This window comes from Hypanus sabinus, unplaced genomic scaffold (assembly GCF_030144855.1).
Source record: "Hypanus sabinus isolate sHypSab1 unplaced genomic scaffold, sHypSab1.hap1 scaffold_100, whole genome shotgun sequence".
Taxonomy (NCBI): Eukaryota; Metazoa; Chordata; class Chondrichthyes; order Myliobatiformes; family Dasyatidae; genus Hypanus; species Hypanus sabinus.
In genome coordinates, this window is record NW_026779051.1 from 240,180 (window position 1) to 262,008 (window position 21,829).

Here is a 21,829-nt window from a genome sequence, read left to right on the forward strand (position 1 = left end):
TCCTTCCGAGACAGAGATAAATCTTCATAGTCAGACTTCCCCCAAGAATCTTGATCAATCAACGAAGATAAGGAAGTCTCTGACACATCCGCAAAACTCGAATCCTAAGTTGAACAGTCCTGAGTAACAACCTCATTTTGCACGTCAATCTTTTTAGCCATAGCTCTAGTCACAATACAGGAAGAATCTGTGTTGGAATTCAACTCTGGTTCCTCTGACTCCATTGTCAAATGCACTTCAGGAAAAACTTGTCCACCTGCCAAGTCATTACCTAACAATAAAGAAATACCCTTCACAGGTAAGCTATGCTGTAATCGTACTTTAACAAATCCTGTAACGAACCCTGACTTTAAATTTACTTTATTTAATTTACCTCACGAGTATCAGACTCTTTAAACTTAAACACACTGTCTAACATCAGTGATTGAGAAGCTCCAGTATCCCTAAGGATTCTTATTGGCACCAGAGTAGATCCTTCTTTCAAAGATACAAAAGCTTCAGTTATAAAATGATCATATCCCTTCCTAACTTGGTCAGCCTGTAACAAAACCTCATTTGTGTTTATCAAACCCTGTAACTTTACAGGTGCTTCAGTATGTTGCACACAAGCATCTGGAACTGCTTCCTTCTCTTTCTTTTTCAAGCTGAAACAGTTAGCTATGACATGGCCAGGCTTCTTACACTAGTTACAATTAAAACCAAACTGACCTTCTGGTGTTCCAGAAACAAACTGGTTTTCCTTCCTCCTTACCTTTCTCATTAACTTCTGATTTAATTTCTGATTTACCTTGAGTCTCCATGTTATTTTTCCTCTTAAAAATTAAGCCCTGAGGAAATTTATTCGTATGGATTAAAACATACTCATCAGCTAATCTAGTACAGTCTTGCAATTTATCAGTATCCCTCTCATTTAAGTAGGTCCTTACTTCAACGGGAATGCTTCTTTTAAATTCCTCCATTAAAAACAGCTCTCTCAATTTATCATAGTCCCCATTTACATTTATAGAAGAAACCCATCTCTCAAAACACATAGCTTTATCGTAGGCAAATTCCACATAGGTTTTATCCCCAGACTTTTTCAGAGTTCTGAATCTTTCCCTATAAGCTTCTGGGACTAATTCATATGCTTTTAGAATATGCATTTTCACAATATCATAATCAAGTTCTTTTGCAGCAGTTAAAGCTGTGTAAACTTGTTGTGCTTTGCCTTTAATTACACTCTGTAACAACACTGACCGTTTATCTCTCGGCCACTCTGACATCCGAACAATAGTTTCAAAATGTTGAAAATATCTTTCCACTTCTGTTTCACTAAATGGAGGGACCAATTTAATTTCTTGACTAGCAACAAATGGTTTTCTAGAAGCAGAAGACTGTTTCCCAGACCTTAATTCCTCCATTGCATATGCAAATGCTCTCTGCTTTTGTTCAGCCTCTAATTTACAACGCTCTAACATCATTTGTTCGATTTGTAACTGCATCTCCAGAGCACTTATTGGAAACGACTCTAAAATAGATACATTAAAAACACCCGAATCCACATAGTGTGACGCGATTTTTCTCTGTATGACAGCCATAGATGTAGTCGTCAAAATACTTTTAAGTTGCAATCTACGAGCTATCTCAGAGACCTCAGTTTTTTTTGCCTTCACTAAGAACCCCGCGACTGGCGAAACCAGAAACTCATCAATATTCATTGTTGCCGAATACCACTCACAAGCCAATCAAACAAAAGAATCTAGTATTCTCCTTTTCCAAAACACCGATTCAAAAGTTAGCAACCATCTAAACTCGAACGATCCAATTCGGACGCAGCCCCCATATTTATGTTACGTATTCAGGCAACAATAAATATATGAGTTAGGCAACGGATTATATAACAAACAACACTTTTATTAAACACTGTAAACAAACCCCCCAAAAGTAAACAAACACTAACGTAACCGGAAACAGCTGCTGTGCGGCAGCTTAAACAGTTCTTAAAGCGATGTTGCAAAAACAGTTCTTTAAAGTAGTATTGCCAAAAGTTCAGAAATGCTCACAGTCCAATTAAAAGGAGAGACTTTATAAGACGATTTAAATTCTCTTTCACGTTGTTCTGCTTCGATCCCCGACGTCAAACTTTTCCCACAAAGAGTTTACGAAATGAAACGGCTTAAAGGCACTGACCTTTCCTTTATCACAATCTTCTGCTATCTCGCAGAGATTAACACGAGAACAGTCAATGAATTCCTTCCAAATAAGGATTAAATGAGGTCGAACCTGTTTCACCGTCGAAATAGATTCTCCTCGATCTTTAACTCCCGAACTCCGATCCTCACTCTCCACTGATTCTCAACTAGTAGTATTGTAAAGAAACAGCTGGCAATGACCTTTTAAACTTTAGGCATTAGATAAAAACTTCATCCTTCAACTAAACTGCGTCATCACATTAAATCACGCAGTGGCATGAAGTCAACTTGGCAAATCCAGCCACGAACTGCCCCTCCTCACAGGGTGGGGTCTTCCTTTTATAACCTGTTAATAAAAAAAAACCTGTCACATGATCTCTACTGGCGGGAAAATGACATCACTCCACCGTCACAAGACCATTACCTCCAGTATAGCTTCAACCCCAGTCACGTGACAAGGGTACCACTGTCATGGCACAAGTATATAACAATAGCGAGGAGTTATTTCTTTTAGCAATATGTTCACAACAGTCATAGTGGTATCATTAGTTGTAGGAACAGCTTCAATCCATCTGCTAAATGCATCTACTATCACTGAGCAACACCTATAACAATGTACTCAGGTGATTCTATAAACTGAAGTTACAAGCAAGGAAAAGGTCCACCAGGCAAGGGGTAGTTCCCGAACCACAAGGCATCCCCTTCCCAGCATCTGTTTTTTTTTACAATTTAAGCATGCTTTGGCTGGTTTTTCAGCTGCTCTCTGGAAGTCAAGATTGTAATAATGTATTAACCATTCCCTCCTTGCACAAGTGTGTACAATTATGTATATAATCTATCAAAATAGGTAAGAACACTGAGGGAACACAGAGCTGTCCCGCAGGGGTCACCCATAAATTGGTCTGAGGTTCCAGGTGGAAACCCATTTGGGACCATAGTTTGCGCTCTCCTTCAGGGGGGGTCCCCCTGTTAGTTACGTATTTCCCCCATGTCTGGCATACCCGTGCTTAGATTTTGACTAATAGGAGCTTGCTGGGTTCCCCAGGGGACTAAAAGTGTGAGATTCAAGGCTGTCTGTTTGGCCGCTGCATCAGCCCTAACGTTACCCTGGAACATCTCATCAAACTCCCCAGTATGGGCTGCACATTTAATAATAGTGAAAACTCGAGGTAGCTGTCGAGCGGTGAGTAAGTTGTTTACAAAGTTAGCATTACTAATGGGGTGGCCAGAGGAAGTCAGGAATCCCTAAAGCCCCGTAGTCAGTTCCTAACGGGAGTCCATGTAAAAGTCCACACTTTAGTTTGTTGCTAGGACACAGGCAGGAGGCAGAGCAAACAGCTCAGCCTTCTGGGTAGAGACAGCTGATTTAAAAGAGGCCTGCTCAATTACAATGGCATGCAAAAGCTTGGGTACCCCGTTCAAAATTTCTGCTACTGTTAAACAAGTAAAAGTTGAACTGATTTCCAAAAGACATAAGTTAAAGATCACACATTTCTGTAATATTTTAAGCAAGGAAACTTTTTTTTTTAATTTCCATCTTTTACAGTTCCAAAATAACAAAAAAGGCAAAGGGCCTGAAGCAAAAGTTTGGGCACCCTCCATTATCAACACCTAGTAACACCCCCTTTGGCAAGTATCACAGCTTGTAAATGCTTTTTGTAGCCAGCTAAGGGTCTTTCAATTCTTGTTTGGGGGAGTTTTGCCCATTCTTCCTTGCAAAAGGCTTCTAGTTCTGTGAGACTCTTGAGCCATCTTGCATGCACTGCTCTTTTGAGGTCTATCCACCGATTCTCAATGATGCTTAGGCCGGGGAACTCTGAGGGCCTTGGTAAAACCTTCAGCTTGCACCTCTTGAGGTCGTCCATTGTGGATTTTGAGGTGTTTTTAGGATCATTATCCTGTTGTAGAAGCCATCCTCTTTTCATTTTTTGGCTTTTTTACAGACAGTGTGATGTTTGCTTCCAGAATTTGCTGGTATTTAATTGAATTCATTATTCCCTCTACTAGTAAAAGTCCCTGTGCCACTGGCTGCAACACAAGCCAAAAGCATGATCGATCCACCCCCGTGCTTAACAGTTGGAGAGGTGATCTTCTCATGAAATTCTACACCCTTTTTTCTCCAAAGATATCTTTGCTCATTGCAGTCAAAAAGTTCTATTGTAACTTCATCAGTCCACAGGACTTGTTTCCAAAATGCATCAGGCTTGTTTAGATGTTCCTTTGAACCTTCTGAATTGAACTCTGGGCTCTTTGGCTTTCACCCAGGGCAAACCCAGACAGTGATATGGGGAAGCACCAGTTCTGTCTGTCGCCAAAGGAAATCCGGAACTTCAGGCAGTAATGCGCTGACCTCTTTTCCTTTAACCTCTCCAATCACCGTGACTGGGAACTTCTGTCCCTCGAGGGGTGCATAATATTGGCTTTCCTCAGTTCAGCACCTCGGAGGGTCAAAGCACAGAGTCACATGAGGGTCGGCCGCTGGCAGAAGGGGTTCAAACGCAGATAAAGTGCCCAGCACTGGGGGGAGGGGGGGGGTGTCAGTAACTGGGGAAGATGTCCTTGTTCACTAGTCCCAGGGTGATATCCTCGTCCACGCAGAGAATCTCGATTTCCAACGGACAGAACAAGTCTCTCTCTGCTAGATTACACCCAGACTGGTGGTGACTGTAAATGAAGCCTCACACTGGGTGCCCTGGAATTCCACCTGCAGTGGCTGGGTACATGAATACATACGTGCCCTGCCTTTGAACCCAGACAGTCCATTTTTCTGATAGCTGTTTTCCATTTTCTGAAACCATTTCCTGATTGAGAGTGGATGTGGTTGCCCCCATATCAATAATAAATGGAATTCCAGCCACTTGCAATATTACATTGGGCTCTTCCTGAGGGGTGATACTCATGGTTGGAAGCATCCTTGTTTGTCAATTTCTAAACGGGCTGTTGCCCCCACCGGTTCCTTGGTATGTTTTTGTTCCCATTTCTGTTCCCCAGATATAGCCCGCTCATGTCCTTCGCTGAGCCTATTTACCTCTTATATTAGTTCCCTTCGGGGTCGATCGGGATTCGAAAGTCGGGTCAAAGCTTGTCATGTTCCATTTCAGTCTTTGTCAGGCCAATCCATATCATTTGTTTTAATCATGTTGGCTAACTTAGTTGGTAAGCAGTGGAGCAGTTAGGCATTAAACGGGAGGGACGGATTCCCATCTTTAAAGACTCGGTCTCCTGTGAAAGTGCTCAGCAGGCCATAAATCGCTCCCAATAGACTGGTCCCGATTCTCCAGGCTTAGGTTTGCTTTGACGTACTTTAGTGATGTTTGCATGTTGCTGGAGAGCCCTTTCCAAGGCTTGAATAATCCGGTCTGTCTGTTCATTCTCATCATGGATTCCTGTCTGTAACTCCGGATAGGTTTGGTATCTCAGTTCTGCCTTCCGTTTCCACCCCTCATCAGCTGAGAAAATCATGCAGCAGAGCGAATAAATCTTGCGGAGTCGCATTATGCACTCAGCATCACAGTCACTGTCCTCAAACAAGGTCGGTATGCCAGACATGGGTTCGGGATCCCTTGTTTCACTTATCACTTAGAACTTCAAACTGATGTTCTTGCCCTGCTCTCCTATCCAGGCCGGCCTTGATTTGCTTACGTTGTTTTCCATACTCTCGTTTTCGGCGCCCATCCACCCATTCATGCTCCGCTTTCAGCCTCTCCCAACCTTTGGCGTTCCTTCTGCAGTGCATACCTGTAACGCTTCGTCACATGCATTATTCCACCAACTTGCTAATACTATACTGTTCCACTTTGCATCGGCCTTATCCTTCCATTCCCTTTTCAGTAATTTCCACTTCTTTCCACAGTTCTTTTTCCATATCAAATTTACTGCTTGTTCTCATGAGGTAATATCCCAGGCTCCCCCCCCAGTGGCCAGATTTTGTTTCCCAATTTCTTACTCAGCGCTGCACTCAACATTCACAAATCTTTTCCCTTGTCTGGAAAACTCTCACACATATTGTGTTTGGCTGCTCTTGTCCCACTCATATCACTCGACCGCAATTGACCTCTGTTCTTTACCCGGCACAAAGCCTTCTGCTCAATTAACAATCAGATAAATTTACACGGCTGGCAACTCCTGTGAAATTGATAAATTTACCTGGGACCACCTCCTGCCCACTTACTAAAATTTACCCGGCCCATCTGCCTCCTCAGTAAAATTTTGCCCACCTTATATGAGTCTCCCAACAGATTCTTTCCCGGTCCCGTCAAGGTATGTGATCAGCTTGGGAGAGGGACCGTACCTCGAAAGGAACTTAACGGAGAATGACAAAATACCTATTGGGCGCCTGGTCGGTCTCCGCAGTCCCCAGAGTGGTCCAGCCACTTACTCAGCCCGTCTGCTTGGCACTCCCTATATTGGGATCCTGTTCGTGACAACAAATGTTAAAGTTGAATCTGAATAAAACACGAGAGACCAGCTATCGTCACCACAGTTTATTGCGCATTCTCCTGTAGGAGTTTGAGACCCAGTTGTCAAAGGGAAGGCACGTAAGCAGTCAGGTTACAGTCGTGTATTTATACATACTAAGCCCCATACGTTACTATTTGCAAGATGTTATTTGAACTGGTATGCTCACCAAGTCTGTTGGTGCAAAACTTAATTACTTAGATAAGAGAGTTCATAAAATGAAGGTTTTAATTGCAGATGCACGTGCTGTTCTGTCCTTATCAGTTATTCCCTTTGCAAGGCCCTGACTTAGTAACAGACAGATGTTCATTCCTGTCCTTTTCAGTGAGTCCTCCTGCCTTTATTTAAATATGGGTACAATGTATAATGTTATCAACTAACGAGGATATAATGTATAATGTTATCAACTAATAAGGGTACAATGTATAATGTTATCAGCTCTCAGTGTGTCTCTCTGCAAGCCAGAGAGAACTGGGAATGTGCCTGTCTTAGTTAACCGCTGAAAACAGAGTTTACTTAAGTTCCAAAATTCCTATTCAGTCCCAATTATTCTTTTAGCCAGAGGTTACAAAGGTTCAAAATGATTTTGTTATATATCCTCAATTCCTCAGGAGTGCTCAGGGGAAATACTCATGTTACCTGTGGTTATTGTGGCGATGCAGAAGTTGCTGGAGAATTTACAAGTGCGAAGTGATATTTGGGAATCTGACATTTTAAAGTGTAATTTAGCAAGCAAATCGCATATAGACAAAGTGCAAAAGCTCTGGTGAGAAAAGTTTTCATTACCCGTTACAAGCCTGCTACATAGGTTGTGTGAGAGTGCAGATGAACTTGATCTAACTCAGAGATCAAAGTTCTTATGGACAATGCTTTGCTCGCTGTTAAAATAAATACCTCTCTATATAAAATACACTGTGCACATGTTATCACTGGGTAAAGAAATGCACATTATGAGATTTATGTGCCCACTGGTCATTGCAAGTTAGAGGGGACATTGGTGGGAAGGTGGGGAGTCCTCCAGTGTCCTTGATGCCCTCACCTACAAGATGTGCATCCTGCTGCAGCCTGTAATCCTGCACTTTAAGGAGTTGGAACTTGAAACGGATGAATTCCGGATCATCCAGGAGTTGGAGGGGGAGATAGATATGACGTGAAGTGAGATGAGTTACACTCAAGGTACAGGACACAGGAAACTGGGTGAAAGTGAGGAAAGGGATGAGGTTAAACATTCCTCACAAAATATTCTTGTGACCATCCCACACAACAACAGGTGGACCACTTCAGAAACTGTTGGGGATTATTAGCAGAGGAAAGTCAATGGGGTGATAGGGGATTCGTTAGTTAGGGGAACAGAACAAGAAGGAATGAATATCCTCGTGGTAAGGCTTTCTAATGCTAGTGTGGGGGGAGGGTTGATGTGATTAAAGTAAGTTGTAGTGGGAACGGTAACCAGAATGACAGAACAGATAGTGGAGAGGGGTTAATTGAATTGAATTTATTGCATACATTCTGCATCTACATGAGTAGTAGAAATCTTCACATTACATCTCTGTTGAAAATGTGTCATTTATAGTAATTTATAAAAAATAGTATGTAGATAGGGCAGTCAATATGACATAGAAATCAATTAATCAGTCTGATGGCCTGGTGGAAGATGTTCTCCCAGAGCCCGTTGGTCCTTTTGCTGTGGTACCGTTTCCTGGATGGTAGCAACAGGATCAGTTTGTGGTTGTGGTGAATTGGGTCCTCAATATCCTTTTATCACACCTGCCTCTGCAAATGTCCTGAATAGTGGGAAGTTCACATCTAGAGATGTGCTGGGCTGTGCGTACCCCTCTCTGTAGGTTCTTGCAATTAAGGAAAGGGCAGTTTACCAGGCTGTCATTCAGCCAGTCAGGATACCCTCATTTGTGTTCCTGTAGAAACTCCTTAGGATTTGGGTCCCCATCCCAAACTTCAACCGTCTGAGGTGAAAGAGGTGCTGTTGTGTTTTTATCACAACACAGCTAGTAAATACAGACCATGTCAGATCCTTGGTGACCCTCTCAACCCCAGATCCATTGATGCCAATAGGGGTTAGCCTGTCTCCATTCCTTTTGTCATCCACAATTAGCTCCTTTGGGTTTGTGACAATGATTGAGAGGTTGTTTTCTTGACACCAGTCCGATGTTGTTCAGACCTCAGACAGAGTCAGCAATCAAATGGTTGAGCATGGTGTGATGAATGTGCTGAGCTGTGTATATCACAATGCAAGAAGCATCGTAGGAAAACCAGATGAGCTCAGGACAGGGAAATATGATATTGTAGCCATTACTGGGACTTGGTTACACCCAACAGTCTGAGATATTTAGAGCAACAAATTTGTAGAGAGATCGCAGACCATGCCAAGAAACAAAGGTTGATTCAGTTGGTGATTTTAACTTCCCAGATATTGACTGGGATTCCCATACTGTGAAAGGACTAGATGGGGCAGAGTATGTCAAATGTGCCCTTAATCAGGACGTAGAATTCCCGACGTAAATTGTGCAATAAGCTGTTAGGAAATGACCCAGGGCTGTTGACAGAAACTAGTGATCATAATGCCATGAATTTGAAAGTAAATATGCAAAAAGAGGTCTGGACCATGGGTTGACCTGGGGAAAGGTCAATTTTGATGGTATCAGAAAGGATCTGACAAGTGTGGTTTGGGACAGGCTGTTTTCTGGCAAAGGAGTACTTGTAAGTGGGAGGCCTTCAGAAGTGAAATTTTGAGGGTGTGGAGTTTGTATGTGCCTGTCAAAATAAAAGTTGAAAGGTAAATGGTGCAGAGAACCTTGGTTCTCAAGAGATATTGAGGCCCCAGATATTTTGTTCCTCTAAATGCCTCAGACTGTTGGGTGCTGCCAAGACTCCTTAACGACTGACTCATTAATCATCATTCCAATTCCTGAGCTCATCTGACTTTTTTTTTTGTCGTCTCCTGTTGGTTCCTAAAAGATTCCCAATAGTTTTTGCTCTTTTGTTTGCCCTCTGTTTGGCTTCTCATTTCAGCCATGGTTGTGTCCTCCTGCCTTTCCGATGCTTCCACTTCTTTCGTAAGTATCGATCACTCAACTCCCGAGTTTCTGCCAGAAACTCCAGCCATTGCTGTTCCATTGTCACTCCAACTTGTTTTCCCTTTGAAGCAAGTTAGACATCATGGAAACATGGAGAAGTTCAGCACAAAAACAGGCTATTTGGCCCATATAGTCAATGCCAAAAAAACATTTAAGCTGTCGAATGCATCTACCTGCACCGGGACCATCACCCTCCATACCCCTACCATCCAGGCTCCCATCCAAACTTCTTTTAAATGGTGAAACCGAGCTCACATTCATCACTTGTGCTGGCATCTCATTCCACACTCTCGCGACCATTTCAGTGAAGGGCTTTTCCACATGTTCCTGTTAAATTTTCACCTTCCCCACTGACCCACTACCTCTGGTTGTCATCCCACCCAACCTCAGTGGAAAGAGCTGCTGGCATTTAACCTATCGTTTTCCTCATAGTTTTGTGGACTTCTAATAAATCCTCAAAGCAATGTATAATTTCCTTGTTTATGTTTAGAGCATTTTTTTTAGGTGGAAAAGATGATGAGGGGCATTGATCAGAGGATAGTCAGAGGTTTCTTTCCCAGGGCTGAAATGGCTAACACAAGGGGGCATAGTTTTAAGGTGCTTTGAAGTAGATACCGAGGGGATGTCAGGGGTAAGTTTTTTTAAACAGAAAATGGTGGGTGCGTAGAGAGTGTTTCAGTTCCTGTGGGACCAGGCAATGAGCACCGATGCGGCTCATTGGGAACAGGGAATAAAACCAATGGAGAGAGACAACTGAGCCAGATCACAGGTTGGAAATGGCAGAACTGCCCCTATGTTATAGATTCAGGAAGAGCATCAGAGAGTTTGACGATCATTCCAGATACCAGCACTGTGCCCAGTTAGAAGATGATTTCTCTCTCCAACTTGGATTGAACTTTACTGTAACAGTGTGATGTCAGCTCACACCTTGCCAACTCAAGTGATCTCATCTGAAATGTTGTTCCACACCCATTGATCGATTTTGTATATGTTTTTACAGGTTAAATATGACAAGGAATTTGTCTATGGGAATCTCGAACACAACACGCCAGTTTTGCTGTCTCTGTCCAGATATTTAAGAAGAGGAGCAAGGGATTCACTCGGTCATTTCAACTGAAGGTACATCAGCAAGTTCACACTGGACAAGGCCATTCACCTGTTGTAAGTGTGAGAAGGGATCCAGTCAGTTATCCCACTTGTGGACACACCAGTCAGGTCACACTGGGCAGAGGCTGGTCATTTGCTGAATTTGTGGGGAATGGTTCACTCGATCATCTAACCGAATGGCACACCAGCATGTTCACACTGGAGAAATGCCGTTCACCTGCTCAGACTGTGGGAAGGGATTCACAAAATCATCTCAACTACTGAGACACCAGTCAGTTCACACTGGGCTAAGGCTGGTCATTTGCTGAATTTGTGGGGAATGATTCACTCGATCATCTAACCAAATGGCACACCAGTCAGTTCACACTGGCGAGCGGCCGTTCACCTGCTCAGACTGTGGGAAGGGATTCACTATATCATCTCACCTACTGAGACACCAGTCAGTTCACACTGGCGAATGGCCGTTCACCTGCTCAGACTGTGGGAAGGGATTCACTTGCTCATCTAACCTGAAGGAACATCAGAGAGTTCACACTGGAGAGAGGCCATTCACCTGCTCAGACTGTGGGAAGGGATTCACTTCTTTGTCCCAACTGAAGGTACATCAGCGAGTTCACAGTGGAGAGAGGCCGTTCACCTGCTCAGACTGTGGGAAGGGATTCACTTCTTCGTCCCATCTGAAGGTACATCAGCGAGTTCACACTGGAGAGAGGCCGTTCACCTGCTCAGACTGTGGGAAGGGATTCACTTGCTCATCTAACCTGAAGGAACATCAGCGAGTTCACACTGGAGAGAGGCCATTCACCTGCTCAGACTGTGGGAAGGGATTCACTTCTTCGTCCCATCTGAAGGTACATCAGCGAGTTCACACTGGAGAGAGGCTGTTCACTTGCTCAGACTGTGGGAAGGGATTCACTTCTTCGTCCCAACTGAAGGTACATCAGCGAGTTCACACTGGGGAGAGGCCGTTCACCTGCTCAGAATGCGGGAAGGGATTCACTTGCTCATCTAAACTGAAGGTACATCAGAGAGTTCACACCGGGGACTGGCCGTTCACCTGCTCAGACTGTGGGAGGGGATTCACTTCTTCGTCCCAACTGAAGGTACATCAGCGAGTTCACACTGGGGAGAGGCCGTTCACCTGCTCGGACTGTGGGAAGGGATTCACTTACTCGTCCCAACTGAAGGTACATCAGCGAGTTCACACTGGAGACAGGCCATTCACCTGCTCAGTCTGTGGGAAGGGATTCACTCGGTCATCCACCCTAATGGCACACCAGCGGGTTCACACAGGGGAGCAGCCGTTCACCTGCTCAGAATGTGGGAAGGGATTCACTTGCTCATCTAAACTGAATGAACATCAGCGAGTTCACACTGGAGAGAGGCCATTCACCTGCTCAGACTGTGGGAAGGGATTCAGTAAATCATCTGACCTACTGAGCCACCAGTCAGTTCACACTGGCGAGCGGCCGTTCACCTGCTCAGACTGTGGGAAGGGATTCACTTGCTCATCTGAACTGAAGGTTCATCATCGAGCTCACACTGGGGAGAGGCCGTTCACCTGCTCAGACTGTGGGAAGGGATTCACTCGACCATCCCACCTACAGTTGCACAGGTCTGTTCACACTGGGGAGTGGCCATTTACCTGCTCAGTCTGTGGGAAGGGATTCACTTGCTCATCTAAACTGAAGGAACACCAGAGAGTTCACACTGGAGAGAGGCCATTCACCTGCTCAGACTGTGGGAAGGGATTCACTTCTTTGCCCCAACTGAAGATGCATCAGCGAGTTCACACTGGAGAGAGGCCATTCACCTGCTCAGTGTGTGGGAAGGGATTCACTAAATCATCTCACCTACTGATCCACCAGTCAGTTCACAATGGCGAGTGGCCGTTCACCTGCTCAGACTGTGGGAAGGGATTCACTCAGTCATCTAAACTGAAGGAACATCAGAGAGTTCACACTGGGGAGTGGCCATTCACCTGCTCTGAATGTGGGAAGGGATTCATTAAATCATCCCACCTACAGTTGCACAGGTCTGTTCACACCGGGGAGAGGCCGTTCACCTGCTCAGACTGTGGGAAGGGATTCACTTGCTCATCTAAACTGAAGATACATCAGCGTGTTCACACCGGGGAGAGGCCGTTCACCTGCTCAGACTGTGGGAAGGGATTCACTAAATCATCTCACGTACTGAGACACCAGTCACTTCACAGTGGCGAGCGGCCGTTCACCTGCTCAGACTGTGGGAAGGGATTCACTTGCTCATCTCAAATGAAGGTACATCAGCGAGTTCACACTGGAGAGAGGCCATTCACCTGCTCAGACTTAGGGAAGGGATTCACTTGCTCATCTGAACTGAAGGTACATCAGCGAGTTCACACTGGGGAGAGGCCATTCACGTGCTCAGAGTGTGGGAAGGGATTCACTAAATCATCTAACCTCCTGAGCCACCAGTCAGTTCACACTGGCGAGCGGCCTGCTCAGACTGTGGGAAGGGATTCAGTTGCTCATCCCAACTGAAGGTACATCAGCGAGTTCACACTGGGAGAGGCCGTTCACCTGCTCAGTGTGTGGGAAGGTATTGACTCAGTCATCTCATCTACAGACACACAGGCGAGTTCACACAGGAGAGAGGCCGATCAGCTGCTGAGACTTTGGGAAGTAATTCTATCAGCAAAATCAACCAAATGTGTATCATTGAGTTCACAGTGGGGAGAGGCCATTCACCTTCTGTGAATGTGGGGAGCGATTCACTCAGGACATTTAACCTTATGTAACTCTTGCTTCAGCTAGCAACTTAATATAGGGGGTGATAGCCCCTGAGCTTGGCCAAACCTAAGAAATCTCGTTTGTGTGAATGCTGCATGATGTGTCCCCTGTTACAAATCAGTACCCCAAAAATAACAAATGGTACACAATATGCGATTAAACAATTGAGCTATTTACTTCTTACTTTGACTATGGGATTAGTAAAGGAAACAAATAAAGGTAAAAGGGCCCTTTCTCTCCATTTGTGTCTTCTCATCTCTCCCTGGCAAAAGACCGTGAAAATCTACCTTCCAGACTCACAGGAAAGGACAATATCTTTATCATTGGATAGCTAGGCACTCCAAAACCCTGTTATTTCTAGTCATAAGCTAAACATTGCTGCTGCAGAGAAATCATTAGCTCTGCAGTGAAATATAACACAGACACCATTACATTAGCAGTGAAATCTCACAGCCTGTTACATTTGTGACACACTACCGGCTTCACACAGCGGAAAAAGTTTCAATAAGTTGCATGCTGGATATTTGTCCATCACTGTTGCTAAAGCTATTTTGAGAGTGACTATCAGTGCTGAACTCTGCAATTATTGCTGCTGCTCACCGCATTCAGTTCTGGGCACAGGAGGAGTTTCTTCTACTGCATATTCACCTTTAATGGGACTGGAGTTTAATATTGACAGGGGTGGAGTGTGGCCAGTAAAAAAGTGGAGCTTTGAGGCTTTGGCTCAAGTAGTTTTGGCAGATGGATTGTGCAATCAAGTCAATCAAGATGTGAATAGCTCCTGGAGGCTACGCCTGTCTGTGAATGGAGTAACATCAGTTTCTGAGCTGCTAGTTTTGTCCCTTTCCCCCTAGTTTAAACCAAATTTAATATCTTGAGTTGCTGATTTTTGAAGGGGAACAATATGTCTTTGAGGAGTGGGAAATACTTGTCTGAACCTAGTGATAAAGGCAACGGGAAAGGAAAGATGCAAAAGGAAGGATCTGATGAAATGCCATTGTGGGCTGAAGATATGGCTTTGAAACAGTTCACTTAAAGACTAACTTAAAAAGAATAGTAATGAAATGATGTCATTTCTGGGAAAACTTAAGGATCTGGAAGCTCAAGTCACTACACACAAAGAGGAATTGAAGATAATTAAGCAAAAATTGCTTGAAAGTAAAATGAAGTAAAACTCGTTTGGAAAGATATCTAAATAAGATTATAGACCTCGAAACTAGGTCTTGCCGAAGGAATATACAAATTGTTGGGCTGCAGGAAGGAGTTGAAAATGGAGATTTAACTGCTTACATTGGTAAGCTTTCTCATACCCTTATTTCCTTCTATATTATCACAGCCGCCTACTATAGAAAGAGCAGACAGAACTTTTACTTTGAGATCTCAAGATCCAGATAAAGCAAGGGCTTTTCTGGTTTGTTTTCATTATTTTAAGATTAAAGGTCAAATAATGTGACAGGCAAGAAAACAAGAGTTTTTAGATTTAAGACATCTGAGCTTGGTTTTTATGAAGTTTATTCAAAGGAGGTAATGGAACAAAGATCAAAATTTGCTCTGGTAATGAAACAGGCATATGATAAGAAATTGTTTCCTTCCTTGCGTCACCCAACAAGAATTAAAGTTTTTCCTCCTGATTCTCCTCCTCGTACATTTTGTGATCAGAAAGTTGCACTGGCGTTTGTTTAAACTATATCTGCTGCGACTGCCGATTGAACTGTCTGGCATATTATCTGCATAATAGCATTTTGGAAAGAAGATTTATGAAGACTATTTGGACATTTCATTGAGAGACTATTAAAAGAAGATTAGGGGACGTTTATTATTGCATATCATTGTTTTTTTGGTAAGAGGATTGATATTTCAAGTATGACTGTTTAAATGGTTATTTGGACATTCGACGGAGGAAAAGAACATAAAAGGACTTGTTCCTTTAACCTAATATCTGGTTTGATTTTTTTTGTGTTTTTTTCTTAATTAAATAACTGGCAGTTTTTCCTTCTAATGGGGCAATTTCCTTCTCTTATATATACTTAGCGGAGGTTTCAATTACTTGCATAATATTATTAGTTTTCAAGATTGTGTTGATCTGTTATTAAAGACTATGCTTGGTTTCTCTAGGTAATATGTTTTAGATTTTAATAACTGCTTATTTTTTAAATTCTTTTCAACATATTAATATGTTTTTTATATAATGAATATTATTGCATCTTATAACTGAATTTAAAGCCTTTTTAGGGGATTTAATGTTAAGTTTAAGAAGGAGCTGTTTTTTTCTTTTTAAGAGATAACAATTTTTTGGTTTCCTCTTTGTTTAAAAAAAGACTAAATATAAACATGGGATAGTTTGTAGATGCTGGAATGTAAACATTTTCCTTTGTTGAGACTGTCATTCAAAGGGATAGAGAACCTTTTTTAATCTTTTTTTTTCAGACAGACAGAGCAGTCTTGGTTGTGTTTTCTATCATAGGGTGCCTCATTTTTCTGGGCTGTGGGGGGAGTGGGATGGGGTTAGAATTAGGGTTTTTGTCCCATTGGGTGGTTCCGGAGCATGTGTGTTTTCTGTGTGGTTGTACTGTCCATCGCCACCATTTTTGATCATCCCTTATTGGTATGTGCTCGGCACATGTGTAAAGTAGAATAAAATTATAGTTTGGAATCTAAACTCATTAATGTAATATGCTGGAATGTATGTGGTTGGAATCATCCTATCAAATGAAAAAAGACTTTTAAAATCATCAATCGATTTCAACCTGGTACAATTTTTTGCCTAGGAGACGCATATAAAGGCGGGAGATCAAAATAGGTTTTTTGGATCGTGGAAGAGTTTGCAATTACACTCCACTTCTCAAAGTAAAACTAAGGGAGTGTCTATTTTTATTAAATCCAATATTTTGTTCATTCAAGAGGACATTAAGTCAGATTTTTTTGTCGATTTTTAATTGTTAAAGGAGTAATTTGTAACAGAAAAGCTGTTTTGGCCAATTTGTATGGTCCTAACTTAGATGATCTTTTTTTAAAAAATGTATTTGCTTTACTGCCTCATTTAAATGAATATATGTTAATAATGGCCGGGGATTTTAACTGTTGTTTAAATCCTTTGACAAGAGCTGAACCAACCAGCAACTTCCAAATCACTCCGCATTACTTGTTAATTCCTTTTTGACCGATTTTTGGATTGATTGAATTATGCAGATATTTACAGCCTGATGACAGAGAATATTCTTTTTTGTCACATTTTTATAGAAAATATTCAAGGATCGATTATATTACAGTTGACCCTTACTTCTTGCCTACTGTTAAGAATTGTGAATATGACACTCTCGCTGTTTCTGCTCATGCAGCTTTCAGTTTGTCTTTCGAATTCGATGATGCCATCCTTGCCCACCCACCTTGGCACCTGTCTCAGACATCATTGCAGAATTCAGACTTTGTTAGCTTCATTGAGAAACAGGTAAAATATTTTTTTTCTTTTTGATGTCTTAGGGGGTACATCTAAATTAATCATATGGGATACATTTAGAGCATTTTAAGGTGGTCAGATCATTTCTTATTCTAACCTGAAAAAAACAGACTAAATTAGAATTAGATATGATTACAAAACAAGTTAAAGTCCGATAATACTTATGCAATTTCCCGTAATATTGACTTATTTAAACAAAGGATGGAACTTAAATCACAATATAATTTATTATTAACTCATCCTATTGAAGGCTATTTGCTTAAGCTAAAAAGTCAATATTATATGTTTGAGATAAAAATAATAAACTGCATGTCAATTAAAAACGGCCAGAGCCAAAAGGCAAATTTTGAAAATCTGTAAGGAAGTTGGTACCCTTGCTTGGGAATATGAAGACATTAATAAGATTTTTATACTGAACTTTATAAATCTAAATTTCCAGTCGATTCTTCTAAAATGAATTTTTTTTACGAAAGATTGTTTTTCCTCGAATTTCTGTTAAGAATCAAAAACCTCTTGATGCCCAAATTACCAAAGCCAAAATTCATAAAGCTATTTTTTCAATGCCATCTGGTAAGGCCCCTGGACTTGATTCGTATCCTGTAGAATTTTATTAAAAAATTGGAAAATTGCTCTCTCCGTATATGTAGGAAATGTTTAAGGACTCTTTTGTGAAAGGCGATTTACACTTTGTTTTTTATGACACTTCTATTGCTTTAATTCTTAGAAAGGATAAAGGTCCTTCTGATTGTGCCTCATATAGACCTATTTCATTATTGAATGTTGACGCTCAGGTCATGTCAAAGATAATGGCCAATTGGTTGGAAACTTTTAGGGTAAAGTTATTTTTAAAGATCAAACAGGCTTTATAAACGGCCGTTATTCCTTTTCAAATGTTTGGAGATTATTTAACATTAGATACCCATCTTCTGTTAAAACTCAGTAATGTGTCATCTCTTTCGATGCTGAAAAAGCATTCAATCGAGTTGCATGGAAATATTTATTTAATGTTTTCGAGAAATTTGGTTTTGGTGTTAATTTAAATAATTGGATTAGAATGATATATAAAACTCCTATTGCCTCTGTTATTACTAATAATTGTAGATCTCTTTTTTCAGCTTTCACGGAGGACAAGACAAGGTTGTCTATTAAGTCCTTTGTTATTTAATTTAAAATTAGAATCCCTTGGTATCACTCTTCGTGAAGCTAAAGATATTCATGGGATTCTTGTGAAGGAGATTTCTGTTTACGCTGACGATTTTCTGGTTTATGTATCTAATCCAGAGGAATCTCCCTGCCTTGCTAAATTTATTTCATGAATTTGGAGATTTTTCAGGATATAAAATAAATTTTAATAAAAATGAACTATTTCCTTAATGAATCTGTTTCTGAATATGATAATACTCCTTTCAACATTATGGATTTTTTTAGATATTTATGGGTTATAATCCCTAAAAAAAATAAGGATCTTTACAAAGCTAATTTTGTTCCCTGAGTAGATTCGATGAAGTATTTATTTAGTGGATGGAACCCACTTACATTTTCACTTGTTGGTCACATCCTTATAGTCAAAATGCTGATTTTACCAAAATTTTTATATTTTCTGAATATCCCTGTTTTTTTAATGATGTGTTTTTGATCGGATTGATTCTATTATCTCATCTTTTATATGAAATGATAACAGAACAAGAATTAGTAAATGTTACTTACAAAAATTGAAAAAGGATGGAGGTCTTACTTGGCCTAATTTAAGAATGTATTACTGGGTTGTTAATGTGCATTGTATGTCCTTTTGGTTACACTGGGTTGATAAGAATGAACAGCCAATTTGGGTTGATCTGGAATTGAAAGCTGTGAAACTGTTTTATTTAACCTCGGTATTGGGAGCTGCTTTACAATTGGCTAAAGTTGCTAATTTAAATTTATACCCTCTGATTAAGTATTCTTTACAAATTTGTCTCCAGTTCTGTAATTTTTTAATCTAAAAAAAATTATACTTTATAGTTTAATTTATTATAATTTTTTAAAGCATTCTGTGATCCAATTTTTTTACTTTGGAAAATAAAGGTATTAATTCTTTTTTGGATCTATTTAAAGAAGATAGACTGATGCCTTTTGAACAATTAGTTGATAAATGTTCTGTTTCGTACTCACACTTTTTACAATAACTTCAAGTTAGACATTTCTTACAAAAACATTTAACTAATTTTCCTTACATATTGAATGCCGGCTTGTTAGGTACTATTACGAGTATGAACCCTTTGATGAAGGTTTCCATTGGAAGAATTTATAAATTACTATCACAATGGGATAAGTGTCCTTTATTTAAGATTAAACAAAACTGGAACTTAATTTGACTTTTATGACGGAGGACTGGACACGGATTCTGAAGTTGGTTAACTCTTTTTCGATTTGTGCTAGTAATGCACTGATTCAATTTAAAGTTGTACATCATTACTATTGGACGAAGGAGAGATTGTCTGAAATGTTTCCTGATGTTGATAGTTATTGTGATAGATGTAAAACTGAGACAGCTACACTGACACACATGTCCTACACTGGAACAGTTCTGGAAGTCAGTTTTTTTCTACAATTTCTAAAGCACTTGAAATTAGTTTACAACCTAACAAATTAATTGTACTTTTTGGAATAATTCCTCAAAATATCCAAGCTATTTTTTTTGTCTGACCAACATGTTATTGTGCTTGTTACATTGATAGCTAGGAGGGCCATTCTGTTGAAGAGGAAAGATATGTCGGCTCCCACTCTGTTACAATGGTTCTTCCAAGTGATGCTATGTCTTAGTTTGGAGAAAATTAGAAGTTGAACCTTTGAACCTGTGTTTGATTTTGAGAAAAGGAGGTGTTCATTTTCTCGTTATTACCATTTGAGTTAATTGCTAATTTTCTCCATGATCTAATTGTATTTTTTTTTCTTGCTGGCGGTTTGCTGGTTATCTTTAGAAGCATTTTTTTATAACGCATGGCTCCGGGGTTGAGTTCTTAGTATTTTTTTCCTCACTTTTCTTTGCTTTAGTGTTTTTTTTTTTTCTTTCCTTTTTTTGTGTCACCATATTTTTCAATCTTTAAAACAATGTTTTTTTTTCCTTGACGCATTGTAAGTGTTATTTACTTTGATGTACTCTTGTTATTTTGGACAATAATAATGAAAAGATTTGAGTAGTTCAGACTCAGCAGAAAGCAGCTGATTGGGCAATCGAGGTCATGTGACCAAGCAGTCTGATTGGGTAATCATAAATTGAATAGCTCAACAAACAAATAAAAAGAGGGGTAGATCAACTGGAGCGGCCAGTGAATGAGTGGGGCCTGAGCAGCAGTGGAGCTTTGAGGCTTTGACTCGAGAGGTTTTGGCGAGCAGAGGCGGAGGACGAACTTGCTCCCAGTGGGTAAGGCCGGGTAAGGTTCTTTAATTAATTTAATTAACTTAGGAGTTGGTGATGGAGGCAGAAGATAGGGTAGTCCAGTGCTCCGATTGTAGGATGTAGGAGTCAGGGACAGCACAATTGTCTCTGATGACTATACCAGCAAGGGAAGCATCCAGCTTCAGCTCTTGTCAAACTGAGTTAGGGAACTGGAGCTGGATGAACTTCGGATCATTCGGGAGGCAGAGGCAGTAATAGATCGAAGTTTTGGGGAGACAGTCTCCCCTAAAAGTCAGGAGACAGGTAACTAACTGGGTGACTATCCGGAGAGGGAGGGGGAATAGACAGAGAGAGCAGAGCACCCCTGTGGCCGTTCCCATCAACATTAAGTTTTATGTTTTGGAGATTGTTGGTGGGGATGACCTACCAGGGACAAGTTGTAGTGGTCGTGTCTCCGGCACAGTGACTGGCCCCTTTGCTGAGAAAGGAAGGAGGGAAAAGAGGAGAGCAGTAGTGATTGGGGATTCGATAGTTAGGGGGACTGATAGAAGGTTCTGTGGGAAAGATCGAGAATCCTGGATGGTGTGTTGCCTCCCTGGTGCCAGGGTCCGTGATATCTTGGATCGAGTTCTCGGTATTCTCAGGAAAGAGGGTGAGCAGTCAGCTGTGGTCCGAGTGGGGACCAATGACATAGATAGGAGTAAGGATGAGGTCCTGAAGAAGGAATATAGAGAGTTAATATAAAAGGTAAAAAGCAAGGGGGGTAATCTCAGGCAGAGAGAGTAGGAACTGGAAGTCATGGCAGTTGAATGGGTGGCTGAAGAGTTGGTACAGGGGACAGGGGTTCAGACTTCTGGAACATTGGGATCTCTTCTGGGAAAGGTCTGACCTGTACAAAGTGGACCGGCTGCACATGAAAAGGAAAGGGACCAATATCCTGGCGGCCAGGTTTGTTAGAGCTGTTGGAGAGGGTTTAACCTAGTTTGGCAGGGGGTGGGAATCAGAATGTGAGTGCAGAGATTAGGGTACAAGGACAAGGGCATGATACTATGTGTTCTGAGTTGGTGAGGAAGGACAGGCAGGCGATAAAACATAAATGTAGCCACAGAGGGGTTGAAATGTGTCTATTTCAATGCTAAGAGTGTTAGGAATAAAGTGGATGAATTTAGAGCATGGATCAGTATGTGGAGTTATGACACTGGCCGTTACTGAAACCTGGCTGAAGGAAGGACAGCATTGGCTGATGGAGGTACCGAGGTTGAGGTGTTTTAAAAGGAATAAGATGGGAGGTAGAAAGGGCGGGGGGGGGGAGTAGCAGTACTGGTCAGGGATAGTTGCACATCTATAGAAAAGGGAGGACGCTGCAGAGGGAGTGTCCACTGAGTCGGTGT

The 21,829-nt window shown here is 41.4% G+C and overlaps 1 protein-coding gene and 1 long non-coding RNA gene across 4 annotated transcripts in view; both read left to right on the top strand.

Moving 5' to 3' along the window:
- The window catches only part of LOC132386091 (uncharacterized), a 42,740-nt gene extending 31,633 nt beyond the window's left edge, over positions 1–11,107 (top strand). For all 3 annotated transcript variants that reach the window (XR_009509401.1, XR_009509402.1, XR_009509400.1), the window contains exon 3: positions 10,725–11,107. This is a non-coding gene — a long non-coding RNA (uncharacterized LOC132386091). The remainder of the gene's footprint in view (positions 1–10,724) is intronic.
- Positions 11,108–11,151: 44 nt separating this feature from the next.
- On the top strand, positions 11,152–14,272 carry LOC132386094 (gastrula zinc finger protein XlCGF26.1-like). Its single transcript, XM_059958394.1, has 2 exons — positions 11,152–12,333; positions 12,643–14,272. Exons 1-2 carry the CDS (start codon positions 11,176–11,178, stop codon positions 13,351–13,353), a joined length of 1,869 nt encoding a protein of 622 aa, XP_059814377.1. The 5' UTR covers positions 11,152–11,175; the 3' UTR covers positions 13,354–14,272.
- Positions 14,273–21,829: the final 7,557 nt, after the last annotated feature.

Excerpts from the sequence above, each read along its gene's own strand:
- LOC132386094 (XM_059958394.1), top strand. The coding sequence starts at position 11,176 with ATGGCACACCAGTCAGTTCACACTGGCGAGCGGCCGTTCACCTGCTCA. Across the intron at positions 12,334-12,642 it reads CAGACTGTGGGAAGGGATTC|ACCTGCTCAGTGTGTGGGAA; the intron begins ACTTGCTCATCT and ends GAGAGGCCATTC.